At 60.9% G+C, this 24,912-nt stretch overlaps 1 protein-coding gene and 1 long non-coding RNA gene across 2 annotated transcripts; one reads left to right on the top strand and one right to left on the bottom strand.

Moving 5' to 3' along the window:
• Window positions 1–220: 220 nt before the first annotated feature.
• Window positions 221–24,912, bottom strand: ATP1A2 (ATPase Na+/K+ transporting subunit alpha 2). Its single transcript, XM_058700969.1, has 23 exons — window positions 24,779–24,912; window positions 20,416–20,520; window positions 20,183–20,242; window positions 17,876–18,079; window positions 17,299–17,412; window positions 16,906–17,040; window positions 15,883–16,000; window positions 14,071–14,339; window positions 13,099–13,297; window positions 12,856–12,965; window positions 12,578–12,712; window positions 11,783–11,972; window positions 11,477–11,652; window positions 7,996–8,132; window positions 7,330–7,480; window positions 6,888–7,056; window positions 6,500–6,654; window positions 6,133–6,256; window positions 5,797–5,942; window positions 5,472–5,602; window positions 3,264–3,365; window positions 3,064–3,155; window positions 221–2,131 (listed from the first exon to the last, which is right to left on the bottom strand). The coding sequence occupies exons 1-23, from the start codon at window positions 24,788–24,790 to the stop codon at window positions 2,103–2,105; spliced, it is 3,063 nt and encodes a 1,020-aa protein (XP_058556952.1). The 5' UTR covers window positions 24,791–24,912; the 3' UTR covers window positions 221–2,102.
• Window positions 8,130–10,602, top strand: LOC131495827 (uncharacterized). Its single transcript, XR_009254139.1, has 2 exons — window positions 8,130–9,239; window positions 9,337–10,602. It is a non-coding gene; the product is annotated as an uncharacterized LOC131495827 (long non-coding RNA).

Below are 24,912 nucleotides of genomic sequence, written 5' to 3' on the forward strand. Positions count from 1 at the left end.
GGAGGCCTCTACTGGCTTTTCTTCCAGGTCATTTCGCAGCCTGGCTTCTTCCCCTCTGGCCCTCTCCGCTGACATCGCCTGCCCCCAGACCGTTTCCTTCCTCTCCCCATCTCCTTCCCGCTCTTTACGGCTTCCGGCTTCCTCCACAGGCCACGTCCCGCACACCTTTCAATGCCACAGCGTGGGGGGAAGGCAAGTACTCCGTCTAGAAACCTGAGCCGTAGAAGGGGTTCCTCTTCCGTAAAGAAATGCAACTTTATTATTTTCAAGTACACATGGAGTATGTCAAACTAATGTCTTACAAAAAGGTCACCAAGTAAAGGTCTTGCAAATGTTTCTTTAACAAACACATGAGAACTGATGATAATTAGCCCAGGCACACGCTGCGTCTACATAGATATTCCTAAAGTGCTTCAAAAGTATTGTTTTAGGTAGACTACACAGGCCACCCCCAGCGATGTGGTTTATGCCCTTACTTTGCTAGACAAGTGCCCTTTTTGTTGATTGTGCAAAGATAAGCTTTGTGCACAGTCAACACATCTCGGGTGAATCAGGCCCAAATTCATCTGGCTTCCAATCAGGTTTCCGAGCCCCAAGCCGTGACTCACTTGTGCTAAGGTGCTTCTGAACAAGTGACATTCCAGCGTAGCGGGGCGAGAGCCCCTGGGGAGGCTGTCTCTGGGCCGCCTTCCTTTCTGCCTTAGGCCTTACATTCCCCTTAGGTGTCTCTTGCTCGGTTCATCTGGGTGTCTGTCTACAGGAACTTCCCAGTGCCTTCTAGGCCAGGCTTAGAGAAGCGGCAGACGCGCATGCAGGGCAAGACTGTTAGTCTTGGAGTTGGGGGTGGGGTGGTAAGGGAAGGAAAAGGACCTCCGGTAGGAACCTGAAACTAACTCCCCATCTTGGAAAGTGGGCGAAATGATCACTAGCAGGAAAGCAGTTTGCCCGGGAGGAACAGCCCTCCTGACATTTGCTCTCTCGTGGTCCAGAGCTTCTGCCCATGCTCACGACCTAAGCTCATTCTGCATGTCCCTGGAAGACAGGAAGGTTCTGGAAGTTCTCCGCCCTGGTTCCCGCTGATGGCCAGGGAATTCCTGGAATGAAGCCGGTTCATCAGGATGGGCACAAAGGGGAAGGGGGTGGCTGGGGCAGGGAATGAACTGGCCGCTGTCCCTCTGGGAACAGCATGGAGGGAGGGCGTCACCAGGTGCATGGGACGGAGAGCGCTGGAGCATCTGGGACACCTGGGCCCCAGGGCCCAGACGACACAAGCCGGGGGTCAGTGGGGACTGCCTGGTGCACGGGAGTGGGATCCCAGGGAGCTTCCGGATCGAGCTGGCCTGCCTTTGCTGCTACTCTGGCGACATGTGAGCTGGCAGGAAGCTTTAAAAGGGCAGGACGCAGGGCTGGAGATGCCACACATCAGCTGTCCTGTCCTTGGCACTCTCTTCCCCGGCTCCCTTTACCGTATCTGTCCGTCCGCCCGCCTGTCCGCCCGCCTCCCAACCCCCTGCCCAGCTCTCCCCTAGAGGTTCCTAACCAGCCTTGCCTGGGGGGATGGGTGGCTTCGGCAGCCAGCTTCCCTTTCCGGCCCCACACCTGGCACTCACCAGGAGGAACTGCGTCTCATCCCCAGCGGGGGCAGGGGGCAGCGTCTGGCAGGAAGCAAAGGACCGGTGGAAGGGACAGTGGGGTAAGGCCGGGGAGATGAAGGGACATTGGTGATCTGAGACGGTCCCCTCCTCCTGGTTCAGACAGGTCCCTGCCTTTGGGTGTTGAACTGTTGTAATGGCAGGTGGGTGTGCAGGGACAGAACAGGGAGGGCTGGGGTAGCCGTTAATTCCTCGGAAAAAGTGGACCACAGAGCGGAACGCGTGGAGCGGGATCTGGGAAGGACCCTGATGTGTGGGGTCTAACCCGGTTGTTTGTAGTTAGGTCTGCAAGGTAATCACCCCGAGCTTAGTTACCCATTCCCCCCAACTTAGCCTGCTGAGTGGCCTCATTCTCCCTCCCGGACCCTCCCCTGACACCCCCCAGTCTTTTTGCACCACCACCCCCAGCCCCCTCCAGGCGCCCTTGACCCTGGTCCTTCTTCAGACGGCTCAGTAGTACGTCTCCTTCTCCACCCAGCCTGTGGGAGAGATGGGGGGGGGGCGTGGCGTGAGTTCACGGGGGTGGGGGGCAGAGATCTGTCTCCACGGGCTCGGGGGCTTACGGCCACGTGCAGCACAGGCCTGGTGCAGGGGCCCAGGGAAGTCTTGAGGAGGGTGGAAAGGGAGGGGAAGAAATCAGGGAGCTGGGGCCCTGGGGTTAGGGAGGCTTGTATTTAGCACAGTTCAGGGTGGGCACAGAGTGGGCTGGGGGTGAAGATTCAGGGGCCATGGGGGTAACAAATGAGTTTCGAAAGGGGCAAGCGCCCATTGTGGCCGTGCAGAGATGTGGCCGTGGGGCTGGCCGCTCATGGTTTTTCAGAAGTCGGAAATTTGGATTTTACGTGAAAGCCTCCAAATTTCAGTCATTGGACCAACTAAAAAACACACCCACCCAGCAAAGGGCAGACCAGACCAAACGATATCCGTGGGTCATATTTGGCTTGTGGGCCATCCATTTTCAATTTCCAGTAAGTGGTCAAAAATGCTTGTTGGGAAAAAACAAAACAAAACAAAAACCTTGGTCGATGCCCAGGAATCAGGAGGCCGGGTTCTAGAGCCAGGTCCTTGCTTTATGACCCCAGACAAATAAATTCACCTCGGCACCTCTCCATTTCGGTAAAGTGTGGAAGCGGGACGAGGTGACCTGGAGGGATCCTCCCAACTCTTTGTTCTCTGGTCGCGGTGGAAGGAGTAGCCTGAGGGCCACCTGTGTGTCAGGTGGGCCCAGGCCTGGCAGTAATGGAGTTCAGCAGGCTCAAGGCTCCTAGGACCAGGGGCCCCAGGATCTGGGGGACATGAGGAAAAGGAGCAAGGATCCGCAGTAGGAATGCTTTGGGCGTGGAGCCCGGGGCGGGGTGGCCAGCAGTGGGGTGCAGCGGCGGGGCGCAGGGATGAGGGTCGGGGGGCTTACCGCCGGGATACCGCCGCAGAATGAGCTTTCGGACCTCATCGTAGATGAATATGAGGAGGCTGTAGGGGAAGGCACAGAACCACCAAGTGACCCTGCAGGAAAAAAAGAAACGGGAGAGTGTCAGGGGCATCCCAGGGCGGTCGCAGAAAGTGGGGTTTGGGGACCAGAACCTCCCGGGGCCCTTCTGACGACACACTCACTTGAGTGGGTACATGCGGAGGGCCACACCCATGCCCGGGCAGTAGGACAGGAAGGCCGCCAGCGCTGTCTCCTCCAGGAGCCCAAAAATCAGAATCTTGTTCCTGGAAAGACAAAGAAAGGAGGCGGTGTTGGAAGGCGGGGTGACGTAGGGGGAGATCCAGGGAGACCCTTGGTGGTGGAAAGGGCAGAGGCATGCCCGGGACCCATCACAGACGTCGCCCTACACCCTCCGTCTTCAAACACCCCCTTCTCAGGCTGCACAAAACCAAAGGAGATGTTCTTTACGTTTTCTGCCTTCGGATTTCACCTCCGACTGTTGCCCAGAACACATATATTCATCCATTAAATGAACGTTTCCAGTGTGTGGGTTGATGCGCTCTATGCTGGAGATGCTGTGGTCAACACAAGCTTCCTTCTGCCCTCCCGCAGTGTATGGTCTTGTCACGGGTCCTGGCCTGCGGTCTGCGTCAGTGCGTCTGCCTAGCAAGGGGCTTTGGAAGCCCTTTGCCTCAGGGTTTGTGTACGTCTTTCACACTCTCAGGGCCTCCCCGGCCCCGGTAGTTGCTGCTGATCGAGATCCCATAAAGAGGAGAACTTTTGTAAAGCACTTAGCAGAGAGGAAGGCGTCCACTCACTGGAAAGGAAATGCTAGAAATATGCCCACGGTCTTGGAACCGAAAAGCAGGATAGAGCGAGGTTCTGAGAACAGTTTCTGGAGTCAGACAGCAGAGTCTAGTCCCAGCTCTCCCACTTACTAGCTTTCGGCTGTAAACGAGGTTCTGGAACCTCTCTGAGCCTCATGTTCCTTCCCTGAGACATGGAGATAGTACCCGTATATCGTAGGCTTGCTGGGGACGGGATAGCTCTGGAACGTTCGCAGGGTGCGGTTGCATTACTGGTCAGCCTGTTAAAACCTCACGCACCACATGTCTTTTTGGCCGGGGCTGGTACTTCCCAAGCTTTCCACTCACTAAAGGATCCTTCCCATTCTTTCTTGACCACGTTCTAATGGATTGTTGTCTCTCAGGCTACATTTGTTAATAAGTAATGAATACCATTTCCCCATTTAACATTGGAAATACACACGCTTTCCAAACAGAGCCTCTTGTGAGCGTGGGATCACGGATGGCCCTTCACACCCATGATTCTGCCTAAAAGTGAAACTTCAGGAAGCCTAACAGCCCTCTCGTAGGTGGGTGATCTCCGTAAGGCTTTGGAATCTTGCAGCCAGCATCACTGAGGACCCCAGGACCCCGGACCCCAGGCGGGGCAGCCGCTGGCCAGTGGCTGTTGGTATCATCAGTCCCCCTTCTCTTTTCCATTTGTCTCTCGGAGGGCTGGAGGCAGCTGGGCGGTGTGTTCCCACCTTCCTGTGTCGCCTGTGTGCAGCACAGCATGTGATCCCCACAGGGGGACCCCATGTCTTGGATTTTCTGCTCCCGGTCTCCCCTTACCGCACCATCCAGCTGGTGGACTCTCCTTCCGCCGTGTGACCTTGACTTAGCCAATGGACTTTCCACCTTCTTCTCCCCGGGATCTCAAGCCTATTAACTTCACCAGGGTTTTGGCATCTCGCTCATCCCCCCCCCCCCCCCCGCTAAGAAATTAGCTCAAAACTCACTTGGGGAATCGTGTCCGCTCTTTGCAGAAGGGAATGGCAGTGATGCCTCCAGAACGAACCACCGTCCATGCCACAGTCACAGAGTAATTGCTGAGTACCGAGCAGGTGCCAGAGGGACAGGCGAGCCACCCAGGGCAGTAGCCAAGAGCTTGGGCATTCGAAGCAGACCCGGGTGAACGCTTACCGCCTGGGTGACCTCAGGCACGTCACGGAACCTTTTTGGGTTCTCTGGTCCATAAATTGGAAATAGCACCTATCTCATTGAGCCATTGTGAGGTTAGACAATGTGTTTGAGTCACAACACGATGACGGGCACGTGATAACTCACACTCTAAGAAGGCAGCGAACCTGACTCCGAGCAGCTCCCAGCCCCCCATGAGGATAACGCAATTCCACAGGGCGGGTGCCATAAACTGGGGCTTCCTGGGCGTGGGGGGGGGAGCACAGGGCGCCCGTGTTTAGGGCTGGGTGTCACTAGAGTGTGAGACGAAGGAGGGAAAGAGGGAGGAGGCACACGGGAGGAGGGAGGAAGAGAGCAGACTCTGCCGGGGGAGGGGTGGGGTGTGGGGGGCCCGGGGGCGCTCACTTCATGCCCTGCTGGAAGACCGAGTTACGGCGGGTCTTGCAGATGATGAGGTCGGCCCACTGCACGACCACGATGCTGGCAAAGAAGGCCGTGTGGCACGTGAACTCCACCACCTTTCGCTGCTCGTAGGTCTGGGAGGGGGGCGGGCAGTTGGGGTGGCGTGAGAGGCGAGGGCAGGTGCCCAGGGCAGCGTGCTGTGGCACTCGCTCAGCCCCGGGCACCAGGCGCCCTTCGCCCCCAGCCCCCGTGGGCCACGAGGACCACTCCTGCCGGCACTGAGCCCGCCCTCCCCGGCCCGCGTGTCCCCGCTCGCGGCCCCACTCACCCACTCCTGTCCGTAGCTGTCCTCTAGGTCGTTCATGGACCGGTCGTCCCAGTCCAGGCGGATTCCCAGCAGCCGTGATGGCAGGAAACCGTTCTCCGCCAGGATGACGAAGTAGGTGAAGAAGCCACCCAGTGCCTGGATCATCCCTGTGGGGAGTGGGCAAAGACAGGCCCTGGGTCAGAGGAGGAAGCAGAGTGAGGCCAGAGATGGATGTCCCCGACCCCTGGGGGGGGGGGGGCTGGTCCCCGGCCTGGGATTTCGCGGGGGGCTCCTCCCCCGACAGCTGGGCAGAGACTTGTCTCGGGGTCCCCCCGGGGCCCCAGGGCCCCTCCGCACCGATCTGTCCATAGGCCATGCTGATGAGCCTCTCATTCACCAGCTTGTCCGTCTGAGGGTTCCTGGGCTGCCGCTTCATGATGTCACTCTCAGCCGCCTCGTAGGCCAGGGAGATGGCCGGGACCTGTGTGAGGGGTGCGCGGGCGGAGGAGGGCAGCGGAAGGGAGGCGACAGGTGCACAGGACCGTCAGTGAGGAAGAACCTCTGATGCAGTTCAGCAAACGTTATTAAGACGCTGTTACGGTCCAGGTCTCGGACTTCTGTTCCCTCGACCGTCGCAGCCTGGCCACGTGCCCTGGCTGCCCTCCTCCACCCCCCTGTGCCTGTGATCGCCTCGCCCGTATCCCGCTCCGACCCCCGGCCTCACCATGTCTGTGCCCAGGTCGATGCAGAGGATGGTCACGGTGCCCAGAGGCAGGGGGATGTTGGCGATGATGAAGAGCAGGAAGGGGGTGATCTCGGGGATGTTGCTGGTCAGGGTGTACGCGATGGATTTCTTCAGGTTGTCAAAGATGAGGCGGCCTGTGGGAGGTGGTGAGGGCGTCAGGGAGACGGGAGGGCCCCCTCCCCGCCCCAGGCGCTCGAAGCATGGTGGCCCGTGTTCCCCAGAGAGGGGGAATGTGTGTTTGAGGGGAGCCGAGGCGGCACGCGGGTGCCTGGGGTCCCGCGTCGGCTCTGCGTTGGGGTCCAGAGGCCTGGGAAGCCAGCGCCGGCTTAGCGTCCCCGACGCCACCCCAGCCCGCGTGGCCCCTCACCCTCCTCCACGCCCGTGACGATGGAGGCGAAGTTGTCGTCCAGCAGGATCATGTCGGCGGCCTGCTTCGACACGTCGGAGCCCGAGATGCCCATGGCGATGCCGATGTCAGCCTTCTTCAGCGCGGGGGAGTCGTTCACGCCGTCCCCCGTCACCGCCACGATGGCCCCCTGGGCGAAGCACAGAGGGACTGAACTCACCACTGTGACACATCGGGACCCGTCCCAAAGCTCACTCTGCTCCCAGCATCGCTTGTTTCTAAAGGTCCTCGCGCCCGGCCCTTCCCTCTCCGGCTCCTCCCGAGACGTTAAAACCCTCGGGGGGCCTCAACTGGCGGCCGTCTCAGGGCTCAAGACAGGGTGCTCTCGGGAGTCTCCTCCCGGCCCGGGGAGGTTTGGGGCTGGGCTGGGCGGGGCCCCCCGAGGCGCCCCCGTCGTCCTCACCTGCCTCTGACAGCCCTCCACGATGATGAGTTTCTGTTGCGGGGACGTCCGCGCGAACACGATCTCCGTGTGGTTCCTGAGGATCTCGTCCAGCTGCTCCGACGTCATGTCCTTCAGGTCCGAGCCGTGCACGACGCACGCCTTGGCTTCTCTGGACGGCGGGGACGGAGGTGGCTGAACCCCCTGCGTCCCCGCGCCCCTGCCAGCCTCCTGCCTCCACCCGCACCCCCATCACTGGGCCGCAGGGCCCCCGCCGAGTCGGGCTCCCAGGGCCGTGGGCCTCCTCCCCCTGTCTCCATGGGTGGCCTCCTTGTCCCATCTCTCCCTTTGAGGAAGAGAGGTGGCATCCTCACAGAGCACAGTCGTTGCTAGGCAACGTGCTAGTTCTCTTACATGCCTCTCGCCCCCATGGCCACCCTGCAGTGTAGACAGCACCCTAAATTTGTAGTTGAGGGAATGGAGGCTCAGGACGGTAGGGTGACACCTCCGGGGTTACACAGTCAGTGGCACAGCCTGGACACATTCAGGACCGAGCAGCCGTCACTGAGGTGTCCCAGGCAAGGCCTGCAAAGTCCCAGAGGAGCTATCCAAATGCCCCCGGGGACACTCGAGCGCTCTGTGGGACAGGCTGGGTTGATGGGGGACGGGCTCCTGGGAATGCCTCACCTGGGGTTGACCTGGCTGACAGGAATGTTGAGCCGGGCTGCGATGTCCTCCACAGTCTCATTGCCCTCTGATATAATGCCCACACCTTTGGCAATGGCCTTGGCTGTGATCGGGTGGTCCCCAGTCACCATGATCACCTGGTAGGACAGAGAAAAGAGAAAAGAACAGCAGTGTTCGGACCCCCTCCCAACCCATTCCTTTCCCAAAGTCAGAAAAGGCCAGACCACCAGACGGTGGGACTCACAGATCCCAGCCCAAATGGTGCAACTGTGTGTGTGTGTGTGTGTGTGTGTGTGTGCACGTGTTGGGCGGGTGACAAGTTGTACTTAAGGGATCAAAGATACTTCACCAGGGTGGAGGAAAGCCTCCACGAAGAGTAACAAATTAACGAGGGTCTCTTGGAAGAGGAGCCTCAGAGACCGTCTAGGAGTTAGGATTTCACGGGATACGAGGCCGTCCTGGTTGGAAGGACCCCCTCATCTACCGGTGAGGGACAAAGGCTTAGAAGGGGCCGTGACTCAAGGCCCCTGGGAGCCGGGAGTAGGAGACGGTTTTCTTAGTGCCCACTCTGTGGCTGCAGGCCATCCAGCAGGGCAGAGGAGGGATGCAGGGGGCACAGCCCCCCTTCCCGGCCCTCGTCTGCCTGTACATCTGCCTCTGACACCCCTTCTCCACGGGGAGGAAGGGGATTCTTGCAGAATGGACGGCACTGCTCGGGAGGGTGGCTGGCATCCGAGAGGCCGGTGACGAGGCTCTCGGTCACAAGCGTGAGCGGATCGGAGCCGGATGAACAAGCATTTGCACGTGCGGGTCTGTGGGCAAATGTCACAGACCCCAAGGAGGAAGCCCCTTCAAGGCCCCCTGCCTTCTCTTGCACCCCCGCTAGCCCCTGCACCTGCCCCCTGAAGGCCACGTGGGCCTCCCAGTTGAAGACAACAGCATCTTTGCGGTCCTTATGCCGCGTGACTCCTCTGAGCATTCGGCACTGGCCACCACCCCCTCCTTGAGACCTGCTTGTCTGCATGGACCCCATTATTCCCGGTTGCCCTCCCCGCTTCTTCCGGCTCTTTCCCGCCTCCTCAGGGTGGCCGCCAAGTGCAGCGGAAGAGGCGGCTGTGGAGGCGGATGGACACCGCCTGAGCTTGGACACCGGCCCTCCCCAGTGTCACACCTCGGACCCGTCTTTTCACCGCGTCTCGGCCCAAGGAGGGGACGAGCCCCACCCTCCAAAGTTGTCGTGAAGGGTAAATGGCGCCAGGTGGGCACTCAGCACACGTGAGCTGGGACGCCCCCCTCTCCCTTCCTTCACTCGCTCCTCTCTCTCTCTCTCCTTGCCTCAAGACTGGTGGCCCCGGTTCCATCCTTGTCCCCTTCCCTGACCCCGGTTCTCTTCCCGGCCAGAACGATGCAACGGACTAGCCGGCCTTCAGCTGCACCTGTGTGCTGGTGAGCCTTGCTCTCCGGGCCCGACCCTCTGTCCTGGGCTCTAACCCGAGGCCAGCTTCCCCTGGGATGTCTCTTCCCAGGCGTCTCATGGACGCTTCCAACTGAAGGCCAAAAGGGAGCTCATCATGCACTCCCACCAGCACGCCAAGCCTGCCCTCTGTCCCCGTCTCGATACGGTCCTGTCTGTGCATTCTGTCCCTTTGCCCCTGCATCTTCCTCACTGACCATGTCCAGCTCGGTCACTATGTTCTCAAAGCATTTCTCTCATGTGACTCCTCGCCTCCAGCCCGTTGCCACCGCCCTGGTTCAGGGCCTCACCCCTTGCCTGAACTATGGCAGCGGCCTCTCTCCCTGCCTCCTTGCCTCCCGTCCTCCTCCAGATCCAGACCCTCCGCACGGGTAGCCTCCTGAAAGCTGGATCAGCCGGGACGCCTGTGCTCTCTGGGGACTGCAGGATGAAGCCCAAGTCGGGCATTTAGGCAAAGTCCTTCCAAATGGCCTCGGCCCAACCTCCCAGTCTCCTGTGCCTCTCGCCTCCCCCCACACCTGCACCCCACGTGCAGGCTGACGCCATCAGGGCACGCACTGTCTCTGACCTTGACAGCCTTCCTCTCCCTGCCTCACAAGACACTCCAGCCTTCGAGGCCCAGATCAAATATCGTGCGCTCTGTAAAAACATTGTCCAGTTCTCTGAAGCAGAATTAACTGCTCCCTGCTCAGAGTTCCCTGGGGGATCCGTCCCCCGGCCTCCGTGACGGCACCGATCGTGGCCAGAGGCAGCCTCACCAGCAGGAGCATGGCTTTCCAGGCCGTGTACCATGCTTCACATACCTGATCCGGCCCTTACTGGCAGATTTATTTCGGGAAAGCGACTTACCCCCTCTGAGTCTCAGCTTGTTTTATTTTTAAACGGGGATAACGACGCCTCCCTCAGAGACAGAGCGGTTACGGGGTTGAGAAACCCTTTACGGACACACACACACACACGCGCGCGCTTCAGTGTGGTAGTTAGGAAAGGGAGGGCTGCCTTGGGTCAAACCCGGCTCTACCTCTTATGAGCACGTTCCTTCGTGCCTCAGCTCCCCTCTTCTGTTCGAAAGGAAAAAACCGGTGCTTACGCATCAGGTTCTTGCGGAGATTAAATGAGATCATACGGGTTAAGCGCTGAGAATAGTGCCTGATTCACACGACCGGCGGTTTGCGTTATGCGAGTACCTGGCCCGTGGTAGGTGCTCACGACCCCAGCTCTCAGAGTGTTCTGTGACTAACCGTAGGGGCATTTATTTCCCCAGGGAGCCCGTGAGCGCCGGAGGCCAGGCACCACATCTCCTTCGTCTTACAATGCCTGTGCCTGGCGGAGTGCCTGGCCCTCAGTGGACCGACGGCTTGAATTGATTGGGAATTAGCCGAGACGCCGGAAAAGGAAGAGCCAGCCGCGGCACCATGACTGGCGATGAGACGGGTTAAGGGGCTGGCGAGGAGGGTGTCTCGGAGACAGGAAAGCGGAAAGGGTTTCCGTCTGTTTGTTGAACTCGGGCACCTTGAACACTGCCTGGTCCGCAGGGGGTAAACGATAAATATTTGCAGAATGAAGAACGAACGAGGCACAGAGGAAGGAGTGGCCCCTGGGGAGCACTTGCAGTTGGACACGAGGGTCCAGGAGGGGTGTGTTTGGGGGATGAGGACGAGAGCCAGTCGCTGGGGGCGTGGGGAGGGAGTGGGCGCCCACAAGAGCCTGCTAATCCCACCCCAAATGCTAGAGAGCGTGGACATTAGTCGGGAAGTTGGACAGCCAGGTGTCCGAAGCACGAGTGCCAGATGGGCTCAAAATCAGAGTAGAATGAGAGAGGGAGGCGATGTGCATGGTTACCTTGACCAAGAGGGACCAGAGCGAGAGCTCCGGGCAGATGGACAGCTTCCCCTCCGGGTCCGTGGGAAGGCGGCCACCCGTGGCCTGGGTGTCCTCGAGGCAGCAGCCCCTGCAGGCCCTTGACCTTCGGCGTTGGAGGACGGGGGGGAGGGAGGGAGGGCGTACCTTGATGCCCGCACTGCGACACTTGCCCACGGCGTCCGGCACGGCAGCCCGGGGAGGGTCGATCATGGACATGAGCCCCACGAAGCAGAGCTTCTCCGTGGGAAAGTTCAGCTCGTCTGTGTCAAATTTGAATCCGCGAGGGAACTTCCCAGAGGGCAGATTCAGCTGACAAAACCCTGAGGCGGGCAGGAGGGAAGAGTGAGTGCGACCAGGTGCCCGCCTGGCTGTCCCCAGAGCCCCCGCCCCGGGGAAACCACTGAGGCCCGGACACCCTTCTGGGCCCCGCTCCCGGCTTTGGCCTCTCACCCAGCACGCGCTCCCCCAGCCCGCCCAGCTCCATGTAGGCGTTCTGAAAGGCGTCTTGCATTTCCTTGTCCAAAGGGATCTCCTTGCCCTGCACCAAGATGGTGGAACACCGGTCCAGGATGCGCTCCGGGGCTCCCTTCATCACCAGCACGTGGCTCTGGGGGCTGTCTTCCCGCTCGTGGATAGACAGCTGGAGGGAGGACAGGTGGTTACAGAGGGGGCCATACTCGTCCCTGGTCCTGGGACTGCAGAGGCTGCTAGGGACACCTCCCCTAATAAGATAACCCCTGATCCATCAACCATTGTCAACAGAGGGAGGGCCTCTGCGTGCGAAGGGGAGTTGGGGCCTCACCGTCCCAGCCCTGTAAACTGAGCGTCCTCTTCCCCTAGGACATTCATTCACCTAACAAATGTTTGCCCACACCAGCTAAGACAGGCACTGTGCTGGCGTGGGGGGGCGGCACCTGCCGCCAGGCTGGCCTCAGTGTGCTTAGGCGGGGAGTTCTTGGCATTGAACAGATGCCTGCGGCCTGAGGGGTACCCTGAGGCAATTTCGGGGGTGCCGCTGGGCGGGTTGGGAGGCTGGGGCCGGAGCTGGGAGGGCGACGGGCTGTAGTGAGGAATGGAAGTTTGGAAGTCAGAGGGGGTCATTGCAACCAGACATGGGTCACCGCGGCTTTCCTGGGGGACGAGGCCGGGGCGAAGGACGCGGCCGAGGCTCCCACCCTTCCTAGGTCTTGCGCGCCCCCCTCATTTCGGCCCCCTCCCCGCCCCCGTGCTGGTGCCCGACCGGACCTGGTACTTGTTGGTGGAATTGAAGGGGATCTCCGCCACCTTGGGGTTTCTATCCCTCATCTTCCTCACGGAGCCGCAGGACAGCTCGATGCACTTGAGCAGAGCTGACTCGGAGGCGTCGCCGGCTGTGTCCCGCTGCCGGAGGAGAATTCAGGGTCACCTGGGCCGAGGGAGGAGGGCACCCAAGTCCCCCCCCCCCACCACACCCCGAGGCCGTCGGAGGGTGTGAGAGGGGGAGCTGGGCTTCAGCAAGGTGGGCTGGTGCGGAGGCGCCCCACCTTCGACACAGAGATGTTCTCCTGCCCGGCCTTGAAGACAGCGCGGTTGCAGAGACCGGCAATCCGAGACAGGGCCGTCCACGTGGGGGATCGCTTGTCAAAAGTGGCCCCTGGGAGGCAGGGAGGGAGAAGCGGGCGCGCGGCTCAGGGCCCTCGTCCCTCGTCCGCCCCCTCCCCGCCTCGCGGCCGCGTGGGCGCCCTGGCCGTCCTCCGGCCCCTCGCCCCCTCGGAGCGCCCAATCACCGGACTGATCTTCGGTGGTGTCGGCCTCATGGATCTGGTTGTCGAACCACATGTGGGCGACGGTCATGCGGTTCTGGGTGAGGGTCCCCGTCTTGTCCGAGCAGATGGTGGAGGTGGAGCCCAGCGTCTCCACCGCCTCCAGGTTCTTCACCAGGCAGTTCTTGCGCGCCATGCGCTTGGCGGTCAGGGTCAGACACACCTGAGAGGGAGGGGAGGAAGCGGGGCTGAGCCTGGAGCCCGGCGTGTGGTGACCTCGCCCCGGCCCAGGGGTCCCGCTCCGCCAACACCAGGTGGGATCTACACGCCGGTGGCGGAGGGATTCGATTTCGGCCGTGCCGGGCTGAGACCAAGGGGCGCGTTCGGGGAAGCGAGGCTGCGCGGCCCGGGGTCCAGAGCAGGCCAGCGCAGAGCTGGGCGAAGGGGTGTGACAGCCGCTGGCACAGCATGGGGTGTGGCGCCTGGGGTGGGGGTGGAGAGCAGAGCTCGAGGCCTGAGAATCAGGGTCGGGGGGAGCAGGAGGAGACCGCGCAGGGGGCAGAGGAGAACCGGAAAAGCGACGCGTCGCGGTGCCCAGTGGAGGGGAGAATTCCAGGGGGTGGACAGCGGTACCCGTTTCCGCGGCAGAGTCAAGGAAGGGAGCTGAGGAAAGGGCACCGGGCTTGCCACTTAGCCACCGGTGACCTTTGGGGGAGGCTTTATGGCACGGTTGGCCGGGGTGAGCCGCAGCCCGCAGCGGCTAGCACGTCGGGGGTGAGCGGGGTGGCTGCCTCGCGCCCCAGGGAGAGAGACGGCGAGCCGAGGCGCAGTCCTTCCCGAGATTTTTCAGGCTCCAACTCTGAGCCATCCATTAAACGGGAATCTGATAAGTGACTTTGGGGGCTGGCAGCGAAAACATCGCTGAGAAACGGCAAGCCCCTTGAGGAAAAGGGTGGCGAGACCCTCCCCCGGTGGCGCTCAGCCTGACCCACTCACGGTGACAGTGGCCAGCAGACCCTCAGGCACATTGGCCACGATGATGCCGATGAGGAAGATGACCGCCTCCAGCCAGCTGTAGCCCAGGATGAGGGAGAGCACGAAGAAGGAGACCCCCAGGAACACGGCCACCCCCGTGATCAGCTGGATGAAGTGTTCGATCTCCATGGCGATGGGTGTCCGCCCGACCTCCAGGCCTGAGGCCAGCGTGGCTATGCGGCCCATCACTGTCCGGTCGCCTGTGGCAATCACGATGCCCCTGGCCGTGCCTGCAACATAGAGGGGAGCCCGGAACTGGAAAAGGAAGGCCGCTGCAGAGGAAACGAGCCTCAGACTCCGGTCCCGTGGGCCGCCCCCGGGAGGCCGTACCCCCCGTGGGTGGCCATCTTCCCCCTGCGCAGACTGCCCGTCCCAGCCCCCGCCAACCGCAACTCATTTCCTCTTGTCCTTGGGCCCCGAGGGGAGACCTTGCGGGTAAACCCCAGAATTCAAATGGAGGAAGAATGAAACGAATGAAATAAAAACAGCGTCGGTATTTCGGTGAAATCAGTCTCCGGCTTGTTATGATCCGGAAGGATACGACGGGCACGGAGGAAAGCACCTGTTACGGGTTTTCCGTGTGGCCTTAAGATTTTCTCTCTCAACGTTGGGCCTGGGACCGCACAGAAGGAGCCAGGCGGTCACCGACCCTTAGGCAGACAGGGGTAGACCCTTGGGTCTTCCTCTCGAGAGGAAGAGAGAGAGAGGGAGAGCGAGAGGGAGGGCGAGCGCTATGAGGGAAGAGCACGTAGGAGCCGGCCAAGCGTGGGTTTGCACTCCCGTTTGACTTCCCGCCCAGGGACGGGTGGCCTTCATAACGAAAAGGGTCGGGGCTGTGCTGCACCTGACGGGGGCCTGGCACGTAGCAGGCCTTCAACAAACGTCAGCTCCCTTCATTCCTCGTCCTTTCTCCACAGCCCATTTCAGAGTAAGCAACGCGAGTATTTTACTGGGCATGTTTACCAATTGTGGCAAATGTGGAGCACGTTTCAGAATCTCAGGACATTAAAAATGTAAGATATTTAACGTGTGGCGATTTGCATTAGAGTTCCAATTGGCTAAAGGAGGGGAGCGGCTCAGAGAGACATAATACCCCGGGGAGAAGTGAGTCGGGAAGGAAGGGAGTGGGGGGGGGGCACACGGCCACCTCCGGCCTGTCCCAGGCCCCAGGTCTGGCCAGGCCTCTGTCCCCACCAGCTCTTGCCGTTGGGCTCTCTCCGAGGGGGCACGGCCACAGAGGGAGGGGTTTCCGGTAGGCTTGGGCTCCTGCCTTTACGTGGTGGCACCTCGGGAAGCTCCCGTGGGCCCTGGTTCATGTCCAGAGCCCGGAACAGAGATGGGGCGCACGGGGCAAACTGAGGGGGGTGCCTGGTGTTCACCTGGCTCGATCCTCCCCAGCCTGCGTGCTGGTCAGAGCAAGGGTGAGACAGGGAAGCAACTAGTCCCCGAATCAGGAGAAATGGAACCAGTCAGTCCAACCGAAGACTTCTCGGAGTCGAGGCTGGTTTGGGGCATGGTGCGTGCTGTCAATCGTGTGCGTTTGTGTCTGTGCGTGTCCTGTGTGGAACGGTGTGTGTGGAAGGGACCGGTCTGGAACGGACTGCTTCTGCTCTTCAGGGCTCCCTGACCCCTCGGTCCCCTCCCTCTGCCTTAGGCAGGACTTTCGAGAATTAGGTAAGGCCGCAGCCCCCAGCCCTGCCTGGGGGTTCGGGATTCGGACCCTTCCTTCCGTGGGTGCTGGGCGGGGGCGCTCCCACGGGGCCGGCTTCTCACCTTCCACACAGTTGGTAGAGAAGAAACAGATATTACGAGTCTCCAGGGGGTTCTCGTGGGTGAACTCGGGGGAGCGGGTCTGGGGCTCCGACTCGCCTGTTAGAGACGAGTTATCCACCTGCGGAGGAAGCAGGCGTGTGCGCACGAGACGGGCTGACACACGTGTACACACACAGCTGTCTCCGGACTCCAACCACGCTCAACCTCCGCGACACGATGGGCACATTACCCTGGCCCTCATCACGTGTTTACTCAGCTACTGTCCGTGCCCCGGTTCGGGACCCTGGCTCTCGCTTCTTACGTGACCTTGGGCTGGTTACCTAACCAACAAAACCTCCTCCATTTACCCATCTGTAAAATGGGGCGTGTAACCAGAGTCTCTGTGTTACACAACTGTAGGGGGCACCTCCTCGAACATCACAGGCTAAGAAAATGGAACCGCCTAGGGTCGTGCACGGTCGCCCTTGCGGCCACACGCCACGAGAACACTCGCCTGGCAGAGTTAAAGGGGCAGCTGTGGGGGAGGGGCACCTGGGGGGGTTTCTGCCGGTTGAGCGTCCGACTCCCGATTTCAGCTCAGGTCACGATCTCACCGTTCGTGAGTTCGAGCCCCGCATCGGGCCCTGTGCTGACTGGGCAGAGGCTGCTTGGGATTCTCTCTCTCTCTCTCTCTCTCTCTCTCTCTCTCACTGTCTGCCCCTCCCCTGCTCATGCTCTCTCTCTCAAAATAAATAAATAAAACTTAAAAAAAAACAGTAGCATAAGTGGATGTAAATAAAACATCTGACACATAATAATGCCTGCGACATGATTGCATAAAGTGGATGTCAAAGAAAACGCCTGACACACAGCCACGAGGAGACGATCCACAAACACTCCACGGGAGGCAGGGTTCGGCCGGGTGGCGCGGGGGCAGGTGGACACTGGGCCTGGGTCTCCCAAACCTGCAGCCTCTAACTGGGCGCCCCCACCCCGGCTCTGTAGGGCCTGCGCCTTCGGGCCGCCACCTGGCGGCTTCCTCACCTTGCAGCCGTGAGAAGAGATGATCCGGAGGTCCGCGGGCACGCGGTCTCCGCCCTTCACCTCCACCAGGTCTCCCACCACCACCTCCTCCGCGTTGATCTGCACCTTCTCTCCTTCCCGCACCACCAGGGCTTGCTGTGGAGGGGGGACCCAGGCATCTCACGACGCGCCCGGCCCGCCAGCACCTTCCTCTGCGTGCTGGCCTCCCCCCTCTCCTCCACCCCTCGAGGAGAAGGCACCTGCGCCCTCAGCAGCGAAACTAGGTCCTGGCGTGGAGAGCGGGAGGGTGTTTCCGCCCACAGCGCCGTCTCAGAGCGCAAGGTGCTGAGGGGGAGGAGCTGGACGCTTCCAGAAAGCCCGTGGCCCCCCTTGGAGCCCCGTCCGGCTGTCTACCTGAGGCACCATGTTCTTGAAGGAATCCATGATCTTGGAGCTCTTGGCCTCCTGGTAGTAGGAGAAGCAGCCGGTGACGATGACCACGGCTGCCAGCACCACACCCAGGTAGAGCTGGAAGGAGAGAGGTTTGAGGGACTTGCTCTTCTCCCAGCCCGGGAAGGCCAGCTGCCCCTCAGGTGGGCATTCGGGGCCGCCTTTGTCCGTGACCGGGTGTGGGAATGGCAGAAGACCTTCTCCCCAACCTCCCCCTCCAGGCTCCTTCCTAAGAAACGGAAGGGGCGGGGAGGGTCGTAGGGAGTTCCCAGGACCAGGCCTCTCCACCTGATGCCCAGGGATGCAGACAAGCCCACGGAGGTGGGAAGGACAGGGAGGGGCTGTCTCATTCACGGATGTGTGTGCGTGTGTGTGCTTACAGATATACAAAGAAGCCTCACCCCCTTTCAGCCTAAAGGGCAGAGGGGCCCGCGGGGCTGTGATGTGAGGGCCTTGTTCCCTGCCCCCACTTCTACTGGGATTCGGGCCTGAAGGACAGAGCCACGGGTGGTGGGCCCAGGGGTCGGGCGTGCAGGCTCACGTTGTCATTGGATGGTTCATCCTCCATGGCGGCCTGGATGCCATAGGCCAGGAAGCAGAGAATGGCCCCGATCCACAGCAGGATGGAGAAGCCCCCAAAGAGCTGGCGACAGAACTTGACCCACTCAGGGGTGGTCGGGGGCGGGGTGAGGGCGTTGGGCCCATCCCGAGCCAGAATGTCCTGGGCCCGCTGGTTGGTGAGGCCCTGAGGGAGGCACGGACAGGCGTGTGAGCACCTCCTCACCGCTTCCCTGCACCTGCTCCCGGGCAGGGGAACAACGTCCGGGTGGAGAGAAAAATCCCACCCGGTCGGAAAGGGTGGGGGACCATCAGGAGAGGTCACACCGGGGAGGTGGCATTTGCAGTGAGCGCTGGAGGCCTCGAAGCCCAAGGAAGATTCAGACTGTGGCCCCAACTCTGGGCATCCTCGGGTTGAGATACTCGCTGGTGAGGGCCGTGGTACCTCCTCCGGAGGGAGCCTGGGTAAGGCTGCCCGGAGAGGCCTCTGAACTGGCTCCTCCCACCACCTGTCTTCCTTCAGATTCCCCTTTTCAGCCAGGAGAAACGGCCGGTGTGCTGACCCTCAGCGTCACACGGCTCTGAACCATCTGTCGCTTCCCCCAGAGGCTCGCCCGGCCCTGCTCCGCGAGCGCCAGGCTGGTTCAGACGTCTCTCTCTGCACCCGGTGTCGCCCACACACTGTTCTAGAACCGCGCTCCACACGGGGCGTGGGAATTCTGTGTCACCTTCTTTCCTGCCGCCAGACTTTGAGCGGCTTGGGGACAGGGGCCACGTGGTTGTCTTTCTATCTGTGCACTCATCAGTCTCCTAAGTGTGAGCTGAATGCCTACTACATGCCGGGCTCTGTCGCCAGCTCTGGGGATCCAGAGCTGGACGTGACCCGTGAAGTCCCTGCCCCGTGGAGCTTATGACCTGGTGAAGCGATACACGATAAATAGTCGTCACTGCCAGATCCTTAAGAAAAATAAAGAGGGGCGTCTGGGTGGCTTGGTTGATTGAGCGTCTGACTTCGGCTCTGGTCACGATCTCACGGTTCGTGGGTTCGAGCCCCATGTGGGGCTTGGTGCTGACAGGTGGAGCCTGCTTGGAATTCTCTCTCTCCCTCTCTCTCTCTCTCCCTGCCCCTCCCCCGATCGTGTTCTCTCTGTCTCTCTCTCTCCCTGCCCCTCCCCCGATCATGTTCTCTCTGTCTCTCTCTCCCTCTCTCTCTCTCCCTGCCCCTCCCCCGATCGTGTTCTCTCTGTCTCTCTCTCCCTCTCTCTCTCTCTCTCTGCCCCTCCCCCGATCGTGTTCTCTCTGTCTCTCTCTCCCTCTCTCTCTCTCTCTCTGCCCCTCCCCCGATCGTGTTCTCTCTGTCTCTCTCTCCCTCTCTCTCTGCCCCTCCCCCGATCGTGTTCTCTCTGTCTCTCTCTCCCTCTCTCTCTCTCTGCCCCTCCCCCGATCGTGTTCTCTCTGTCTCTCTCTCTCCCTGCCCCTCCCCCGATCGTGTTCTCTCTGTCTCTCTCTCCCTCTCTCTCTCTCCCTGCCCCTCCCCCGATCGTGTTCTCTCTCTCCCTCTCTCTCTCTCCCTGCCCCTCCCCCGATCGTGTTCTCTCTGTCTCTCTCTCCCTCTCTCTCTCTCTCTCTGCCCCTCCCCCGATCGTGTTCTCTCTGTCTGTCTCTCTCTCTCTCTCTCTGTCTCTTTCTCTCAAAAATAAACAAAAAAGAAGAAGAAAGGCAAAGGCGAAGAATTTTCAAAAGGGAAGAAGTCAGGGAGGGCCTCTGGGAGGAGGTACGCACCCACTACAGTTTTGACTGACGCTTTGTCTTTCAAAATGGTGGGCTTGGTAATCTGACTGCGCCGCTTGCTATTTTCTGTGACGGTGGGAAGCTCGTCCCCCTCCACGAGAGCCCTTGCCGTCACACACAGGTCTACAGCACCCAACCCCTAGGTCTTGTGAGGATCAGGGAAGTGGACATTAGGCGTCGCGTGCACCGTGGGCGCACAGGTTACCGTGAGGGCAGTGAGGGGTTAGCATTTCACGGAGGTCACTTCTCCTGAGACACGTGTCATCGGAGCTGCCCGGGGCGGACGACGAGCCCTGCCTGGAGGGTGCCCCCGGGGGCCTGGCTAACGGGTTCCCAGGAGAAGGGCAGGGAATCCGGGTTCTAGGTCTGGCTTGGGCCCCAGTAGTCACTGGACTCTGGGCCTCAGTTTCCTCGTGGGTGCAGAGGACAGGATTCCAGCTCTGAGGCCCCTCCTACCCACGGGCTGCCTGGCGCCCTCACTCCCAGCCCCGCCGCTCACCTTGGAGAGGTCCACTTGGTATTTGCGGCCCAGCTCATCCAAGGACAGCTTGTGGTCGTCCTGAGGAGGGAAGTCGAGTTACTCGGGGGCAGGAGGCTGAGCATCGTGTCTAGAACGCCTGTGAGCGCCGAGGGGCTCGGGGCTGAAGCGGGGGGCACGGGAGGGGCGGCAAAGCCTTCTGCAGGTGCGCTGGGACCCCTTTTCCACAGCCCTCGGGGGGCCGCGGCCCTCACCATGGCCACCTCCTTCTTCAACTCATCCAGCTCCTTCTCTTTCTGCTTCTTCTTGCCGCCTCCATTCTCCGCCGTGGTGGCCGCGGGCGAGTACTCACGGCCGGCCTGGGGCGGGGGGAGAACCCAGAGAGTCAAGGAGGCCAGAGGCTAGAGCCTCTATTCCCACCGGGCTGGGGGCAGGGGGCCCAAAGGCAGTGATGAGCCCGGGGGAGGAAAGGGTGGAGGGCGGAGGGGACCCTGGGCGCTCCGTTTGCAAACCACGGGCGGGCTCACGGGCCCTATGTGGGGATTTCAGGGAAGGCCGAGGGGCTCAGAACTCAGGACCTCGCTCTCAGCTCCTTACTATTGGGCTTTGGCTAAGGTTCTGTTTGTTGAGCGAACCCCGCAGCCGGATACTAAACAAAACAGAAACTTTAAAAAGCTACCATCTAAAGCTATTTAGAATTCTGGAAGGCAGTGGCCAGGGCTGGGGTCGGGGCAGGGAAGGGTCTGCAGGAGATGGGGAGCATAGGGTCAGGGGGTGGGGCTGGAAATGGTACGAGCAGGGCTGATGCGCCCGCTGAGAGGAGCCAACGGTTGGAGGGTCAGCATGAGCCCGGGGAACGGGGACACGAAGTGTGCCGGGGACCCTCTCCATCCGGCTGGGCAGTGGCCTGCCCGCTGCTGAGCAAGAGTGCGCGCAACATGAGGCCCCAAGGCACAACCGGGTATGAAGGAACTGGGCCCCGTTGTCCAAAATACAGGAAATCGTCTCTGAGATTACATCTAAAACTAAACGTGTGTAACCCTCGGGTCCCGGCATTCTTGGGGTCCCCCCCCACCCCGCCCTCGTGAAATCACACGAACATTTTTAACTAGAGCCTCGTGAGCCTGTGTCCCCCTTCCTCTGCATGGTCTGTGGTGTTCTCACCACCGCCAGGCTTCCGGGGTCTCACAGGGGCTTCTGGGGAAGAGCTGGGCGATTGTCCTTCCGGGGCGGGGTGGGGGGCTGGCTGGGATGATGGGGGAGGGGCTGGGAAGGGGCTGGGGGGCCATGACACTGCCTTCTCACTCCCTCCCCTCCCCTGCCCCCACATCCCTCAGGGCCACGTGTCCTTGTCCTAGAGGGAGGCTTGACTTCTGTCCCCTGCCTCCTTCTCCACTGGCCCCTGAGGCCGTGCGAGGCTTTCAGGAGTGAGCTTGTCTACGCTACGGTGTAATTCATTTTTTCGTAAAGACTGGACACCTGGATGGCATCTAGAGCCAACATACTTGTCCTGTTTTGCAGGATAGTGTGCATTTTTAAAAGGCAGCCTTTTCTTTTAAAAGGCAGTTTTAGACTCACTGCGAAATTGAGCAGAATGTACACAGAGTTCTCCCATCCCCCCCGCCCCCACACGTGCTATTGTCCTCACTGTCAACATCCCCCCCCCCGCCAGAGTGGCGCATTTGTTGCAATCGTGAACCTGCGCTGGCACGTCATTATCACCCGGGGTCCACCGTGTACATCAGGGCTCCCCTGCGGTGTCCGCTCCACGGGTCCTGGACAAATGTGTAAAGGCTTGTATCTATTACGGCCTCACACAGAGCAGTTTCACTGCTGGGATCATGCATTCCCCGCCCCCCCCCCCCCCCCATCAAAGAGTCAGGAGCCATCTGGGGAATGTGACAGCTGCCCTCATCACAGGCGTTCATGAATCCAACACCTGGAGGCGTAGCAGAGGGCCCGGTGAAATCAGGAGCAGGGCGGCGAGCTCAGGGCGAGGTGGACGCCCTTGTCCACCTTGCATTCGTTTGTTTCCGTGAATCAAGCACACTTTGGGCTTCCTGAAGGCTGATCATCTTGGGGAGACTGAAGCAGCCCACAGGAGAGGGGAAGGGCTCGCGGAAGGTTCTCCGTCTCCCGGCCCAGAAGACCAAAGAGGGCTCATTTAACTGAATGGACTGAGGTCCTTTGGGTTCACCAGGTCCGCTTGGTGGAACAGAACTGGGGAATGGACGAAAGGCAGCAAAGGGAGCAGAGACAAGAGATGAGGCCAGACCATCTTCAAGGTGACCCTCCAGAGCTTCAGGGGTAGGAACAGGGCCTGGGCAGAGTGGCGGTGGGGGTGGGGCTGGGGCAGAAAAGCAGAGCCCAGAGAATTTCTGTACATTCAGACGTGAAATGACATCTGTGAAGTTAAAGTGCCCATGCACCTGAGGGCGTGTCGCATGGTGCTCGGGCTGGGCAGTTCCACGCAGCACCCCTTCCCCTCGGTTCCCACCCACGGCAGGCACAGAGCTTGGGACACACTGCCCCTTCCCCCACCCGTCCTGGCAAGGATCTCCAGCCCTGCAGCCAGGAGCCTGCAGAGATTTGGGGCCAGCGGGCTGCCCAGGCAAGAAAGAAAGAGAGGAAGCGAGGACCCCCCCTCTCTGCTGCCCCCCCCAATGACAAGTCCCCCTCTCTGGGTCTTGAATGCTGAAGGAGAACAGAGAGTTCTTTCTGAGAGAGCCAGAGGCTGGGACAGAGTGGGGGCAGCTGGAAATCAGCCACGCTCCCCCCACCGCAGCCTCGTGGTGGCAGCTGGAGCGGGCTGGGCTCCCTCCCTCCGTCCCTTCCCCCAGCTCCCACGCTGCCCTTCATGGCCACAGGGCACAGGGCGAGGGTTAGGCCTCGCTCTGTAGTGGCGCTACGGGGGGGGGGGGGGGGGGGGAGAGACGGGAGGCACAAGGAATTGTAGCAGGGGTGCGGTAAGGGGGGGCTTTCCCTTCCCACGGGGTCTCCTGGCAGGTTGAACTCTGAGCTCCAGCCCTAAGACTCCCGATTTCGCCCAATCTCTCCCTCCGAGCAGAACCAGATCTGCTCCCCAACTTGTGCACAATTGCTGGGGTGGAGGGCGGGGGGCGGGGGGCTCCAGGGATGCTGGGGGGAGAGGCACAGACCCTCGGCAGCTGAAGAAGTCAAGGTCAAATTGCTTCCCAAGCAGGACCTCGTGTTCTAAGGTAGAGCTGGGGAGAGGGCCGCCTCCCCTGGTTCTCTCCACGTGGGGTGGGGGGATGAGGGAGCATGGCGGGTAGCTTCCCCTCTCCCCAGTGCAGCTGAGGGTCCTCAGATCGGGTATCTTCCCCTGGGCGTGACTTCCTGCTCGGTGACCCCCACAGCTCACAGGCAGCTCCTCGCAGACCCTCCCTCATCCACACAACGTGACATCGACGCTCACACATGCTTGCAGGCCTGTTTGCAAGTTGGCCTGTTGAGATGGAAACCTAGGTGCTCGCCCATGAGTATCTGCATCCGCTCTGGCCTGTGGAGAACACGTGTGCCACAGGCACACGTACACACACCCGCACACACACACACACACACACACACACGCGCGCGCGCACACGCTGGTTCTATTTATAGCTCCTACCCCAGCTCGGGAACCCTGGCGTCCAAGCCCGGAGTTTTCCCAGCTGCTAAGCTCAGTGCAATAACATGTCCTTCCCTGACCCCTCCCTGGGCCCAGAAGCTCCCCCACTTCTCCCCACAGGCACCCCCTTTCCTCAGCACCCTCCTCTGTTTCTCCCCAGACCCCTTCTCTCCAGCCAGGATTCCACAAAAGGAAAGCAGCCAGGCACAGTGTGTAAAGGGATTGGGTGACTTCTCTCCATATGGAAATTGCATTTCCAAGAATTCAGGGCCCCGTCCCTGCCCCCCCCCACCACTCCACGGTTGTTAATCTTCCCCCTTGGCATTCCCAGGGCTGCAGAATGTCATGGGCAGGGGTGGGCTGAGGGGGTACAGGCAGCTCTGGGAAAGTGCTCAAAGCCCAGGGCAGCGGGAGGGGTGCTGGGCTGGGGCTGGGGCCCGCATCGCTGTTCTGCCCCACGGCCCTCCCAGCTGCTGGCAATTCAGGGACCCTGGAGCTGGTGTCGGGGCCGCTTGGTGACTCGGGAGCCAGCCCTCCTGGCCTCTCCAACCTCAGACTGGACCCCCATCCTCTCAGCCCGGGACTCCCAGAGGCATGGATATTTTCGGGGGGTAGCAGAGGCAGGCAGCATTAACGGTGCCAAGTTCGGTTGGGCCGGGAGGCCAGGAGGGTCTGGCTAGAAGGTGGGGAGGCTCAGAGATAGAGACGGGGGTAGGGTGGAGGGCTGCGGGGCTAATCTGGGGGGCGCAGTGAAGAGGAGTTCACTTGGGCACCCGAGTGCCGTGGACCCGTGGACCCGTGGACCCGTGGACACATTGGCAGCCTGAGAGACTGTCAGTCCGAGTTCACGCTGCCCCAGAGCTGGGCTTCTCTCTGCTCCTCCCCTCACACCCCTCCTCACCCCAACCTTCTTTCCCTCTAGCCTCCCTTACCCTCCACAGAGCCCTCCTTCTCCCTACAGAGTGACCCCTCTCTTTGGGAATACTTACCCCACGGCCCATCTTGGGGCAGAGTGGCTGGGGGGACTAGACAGGAGAGGTCACCAAGAGGATCCCAAGCTCACACCTCTGGTCTGGGACGGCCAGAGACCCCGGCAAACAGACAGAGCAGGCAGTCAGCCACA

Source organism: Neofelis nebulosa, chromosome 15 (genome assembly GCF_028018385.1).
Source record: "Neofelis nebulosa isolate mNeoNeb1 chromosome 15, mNeoNeb1.pri, whole genome shotgun sequence".
Lineage (NCBI taxonomy): Eukaryota > Metazoa > Chordata > Mammalia > Carnivora > Felidae > Neofelis > Neofelis nebulosa.

Bases quoted from the DNA above. Each gene is read 5' to 3' on its own strand.
- ATP1A2 (XM_058700969.1), bottom strand. The intron at 14,340-15,882 runs GTGAGAAGCCGG...TCTATGTTGCAG, and splicing joins CTCTACCAACTGTGTGGAAG to GCACGGCCAGGGGCATCGTG. The intron at 3,366-5,471 runs GTGAGCGCCCCC...TTGTCTTTCCAG, and splicing joins GTCTTCCAGCAGGGCATGAA to GAACAAGATTCTGATTTTTG.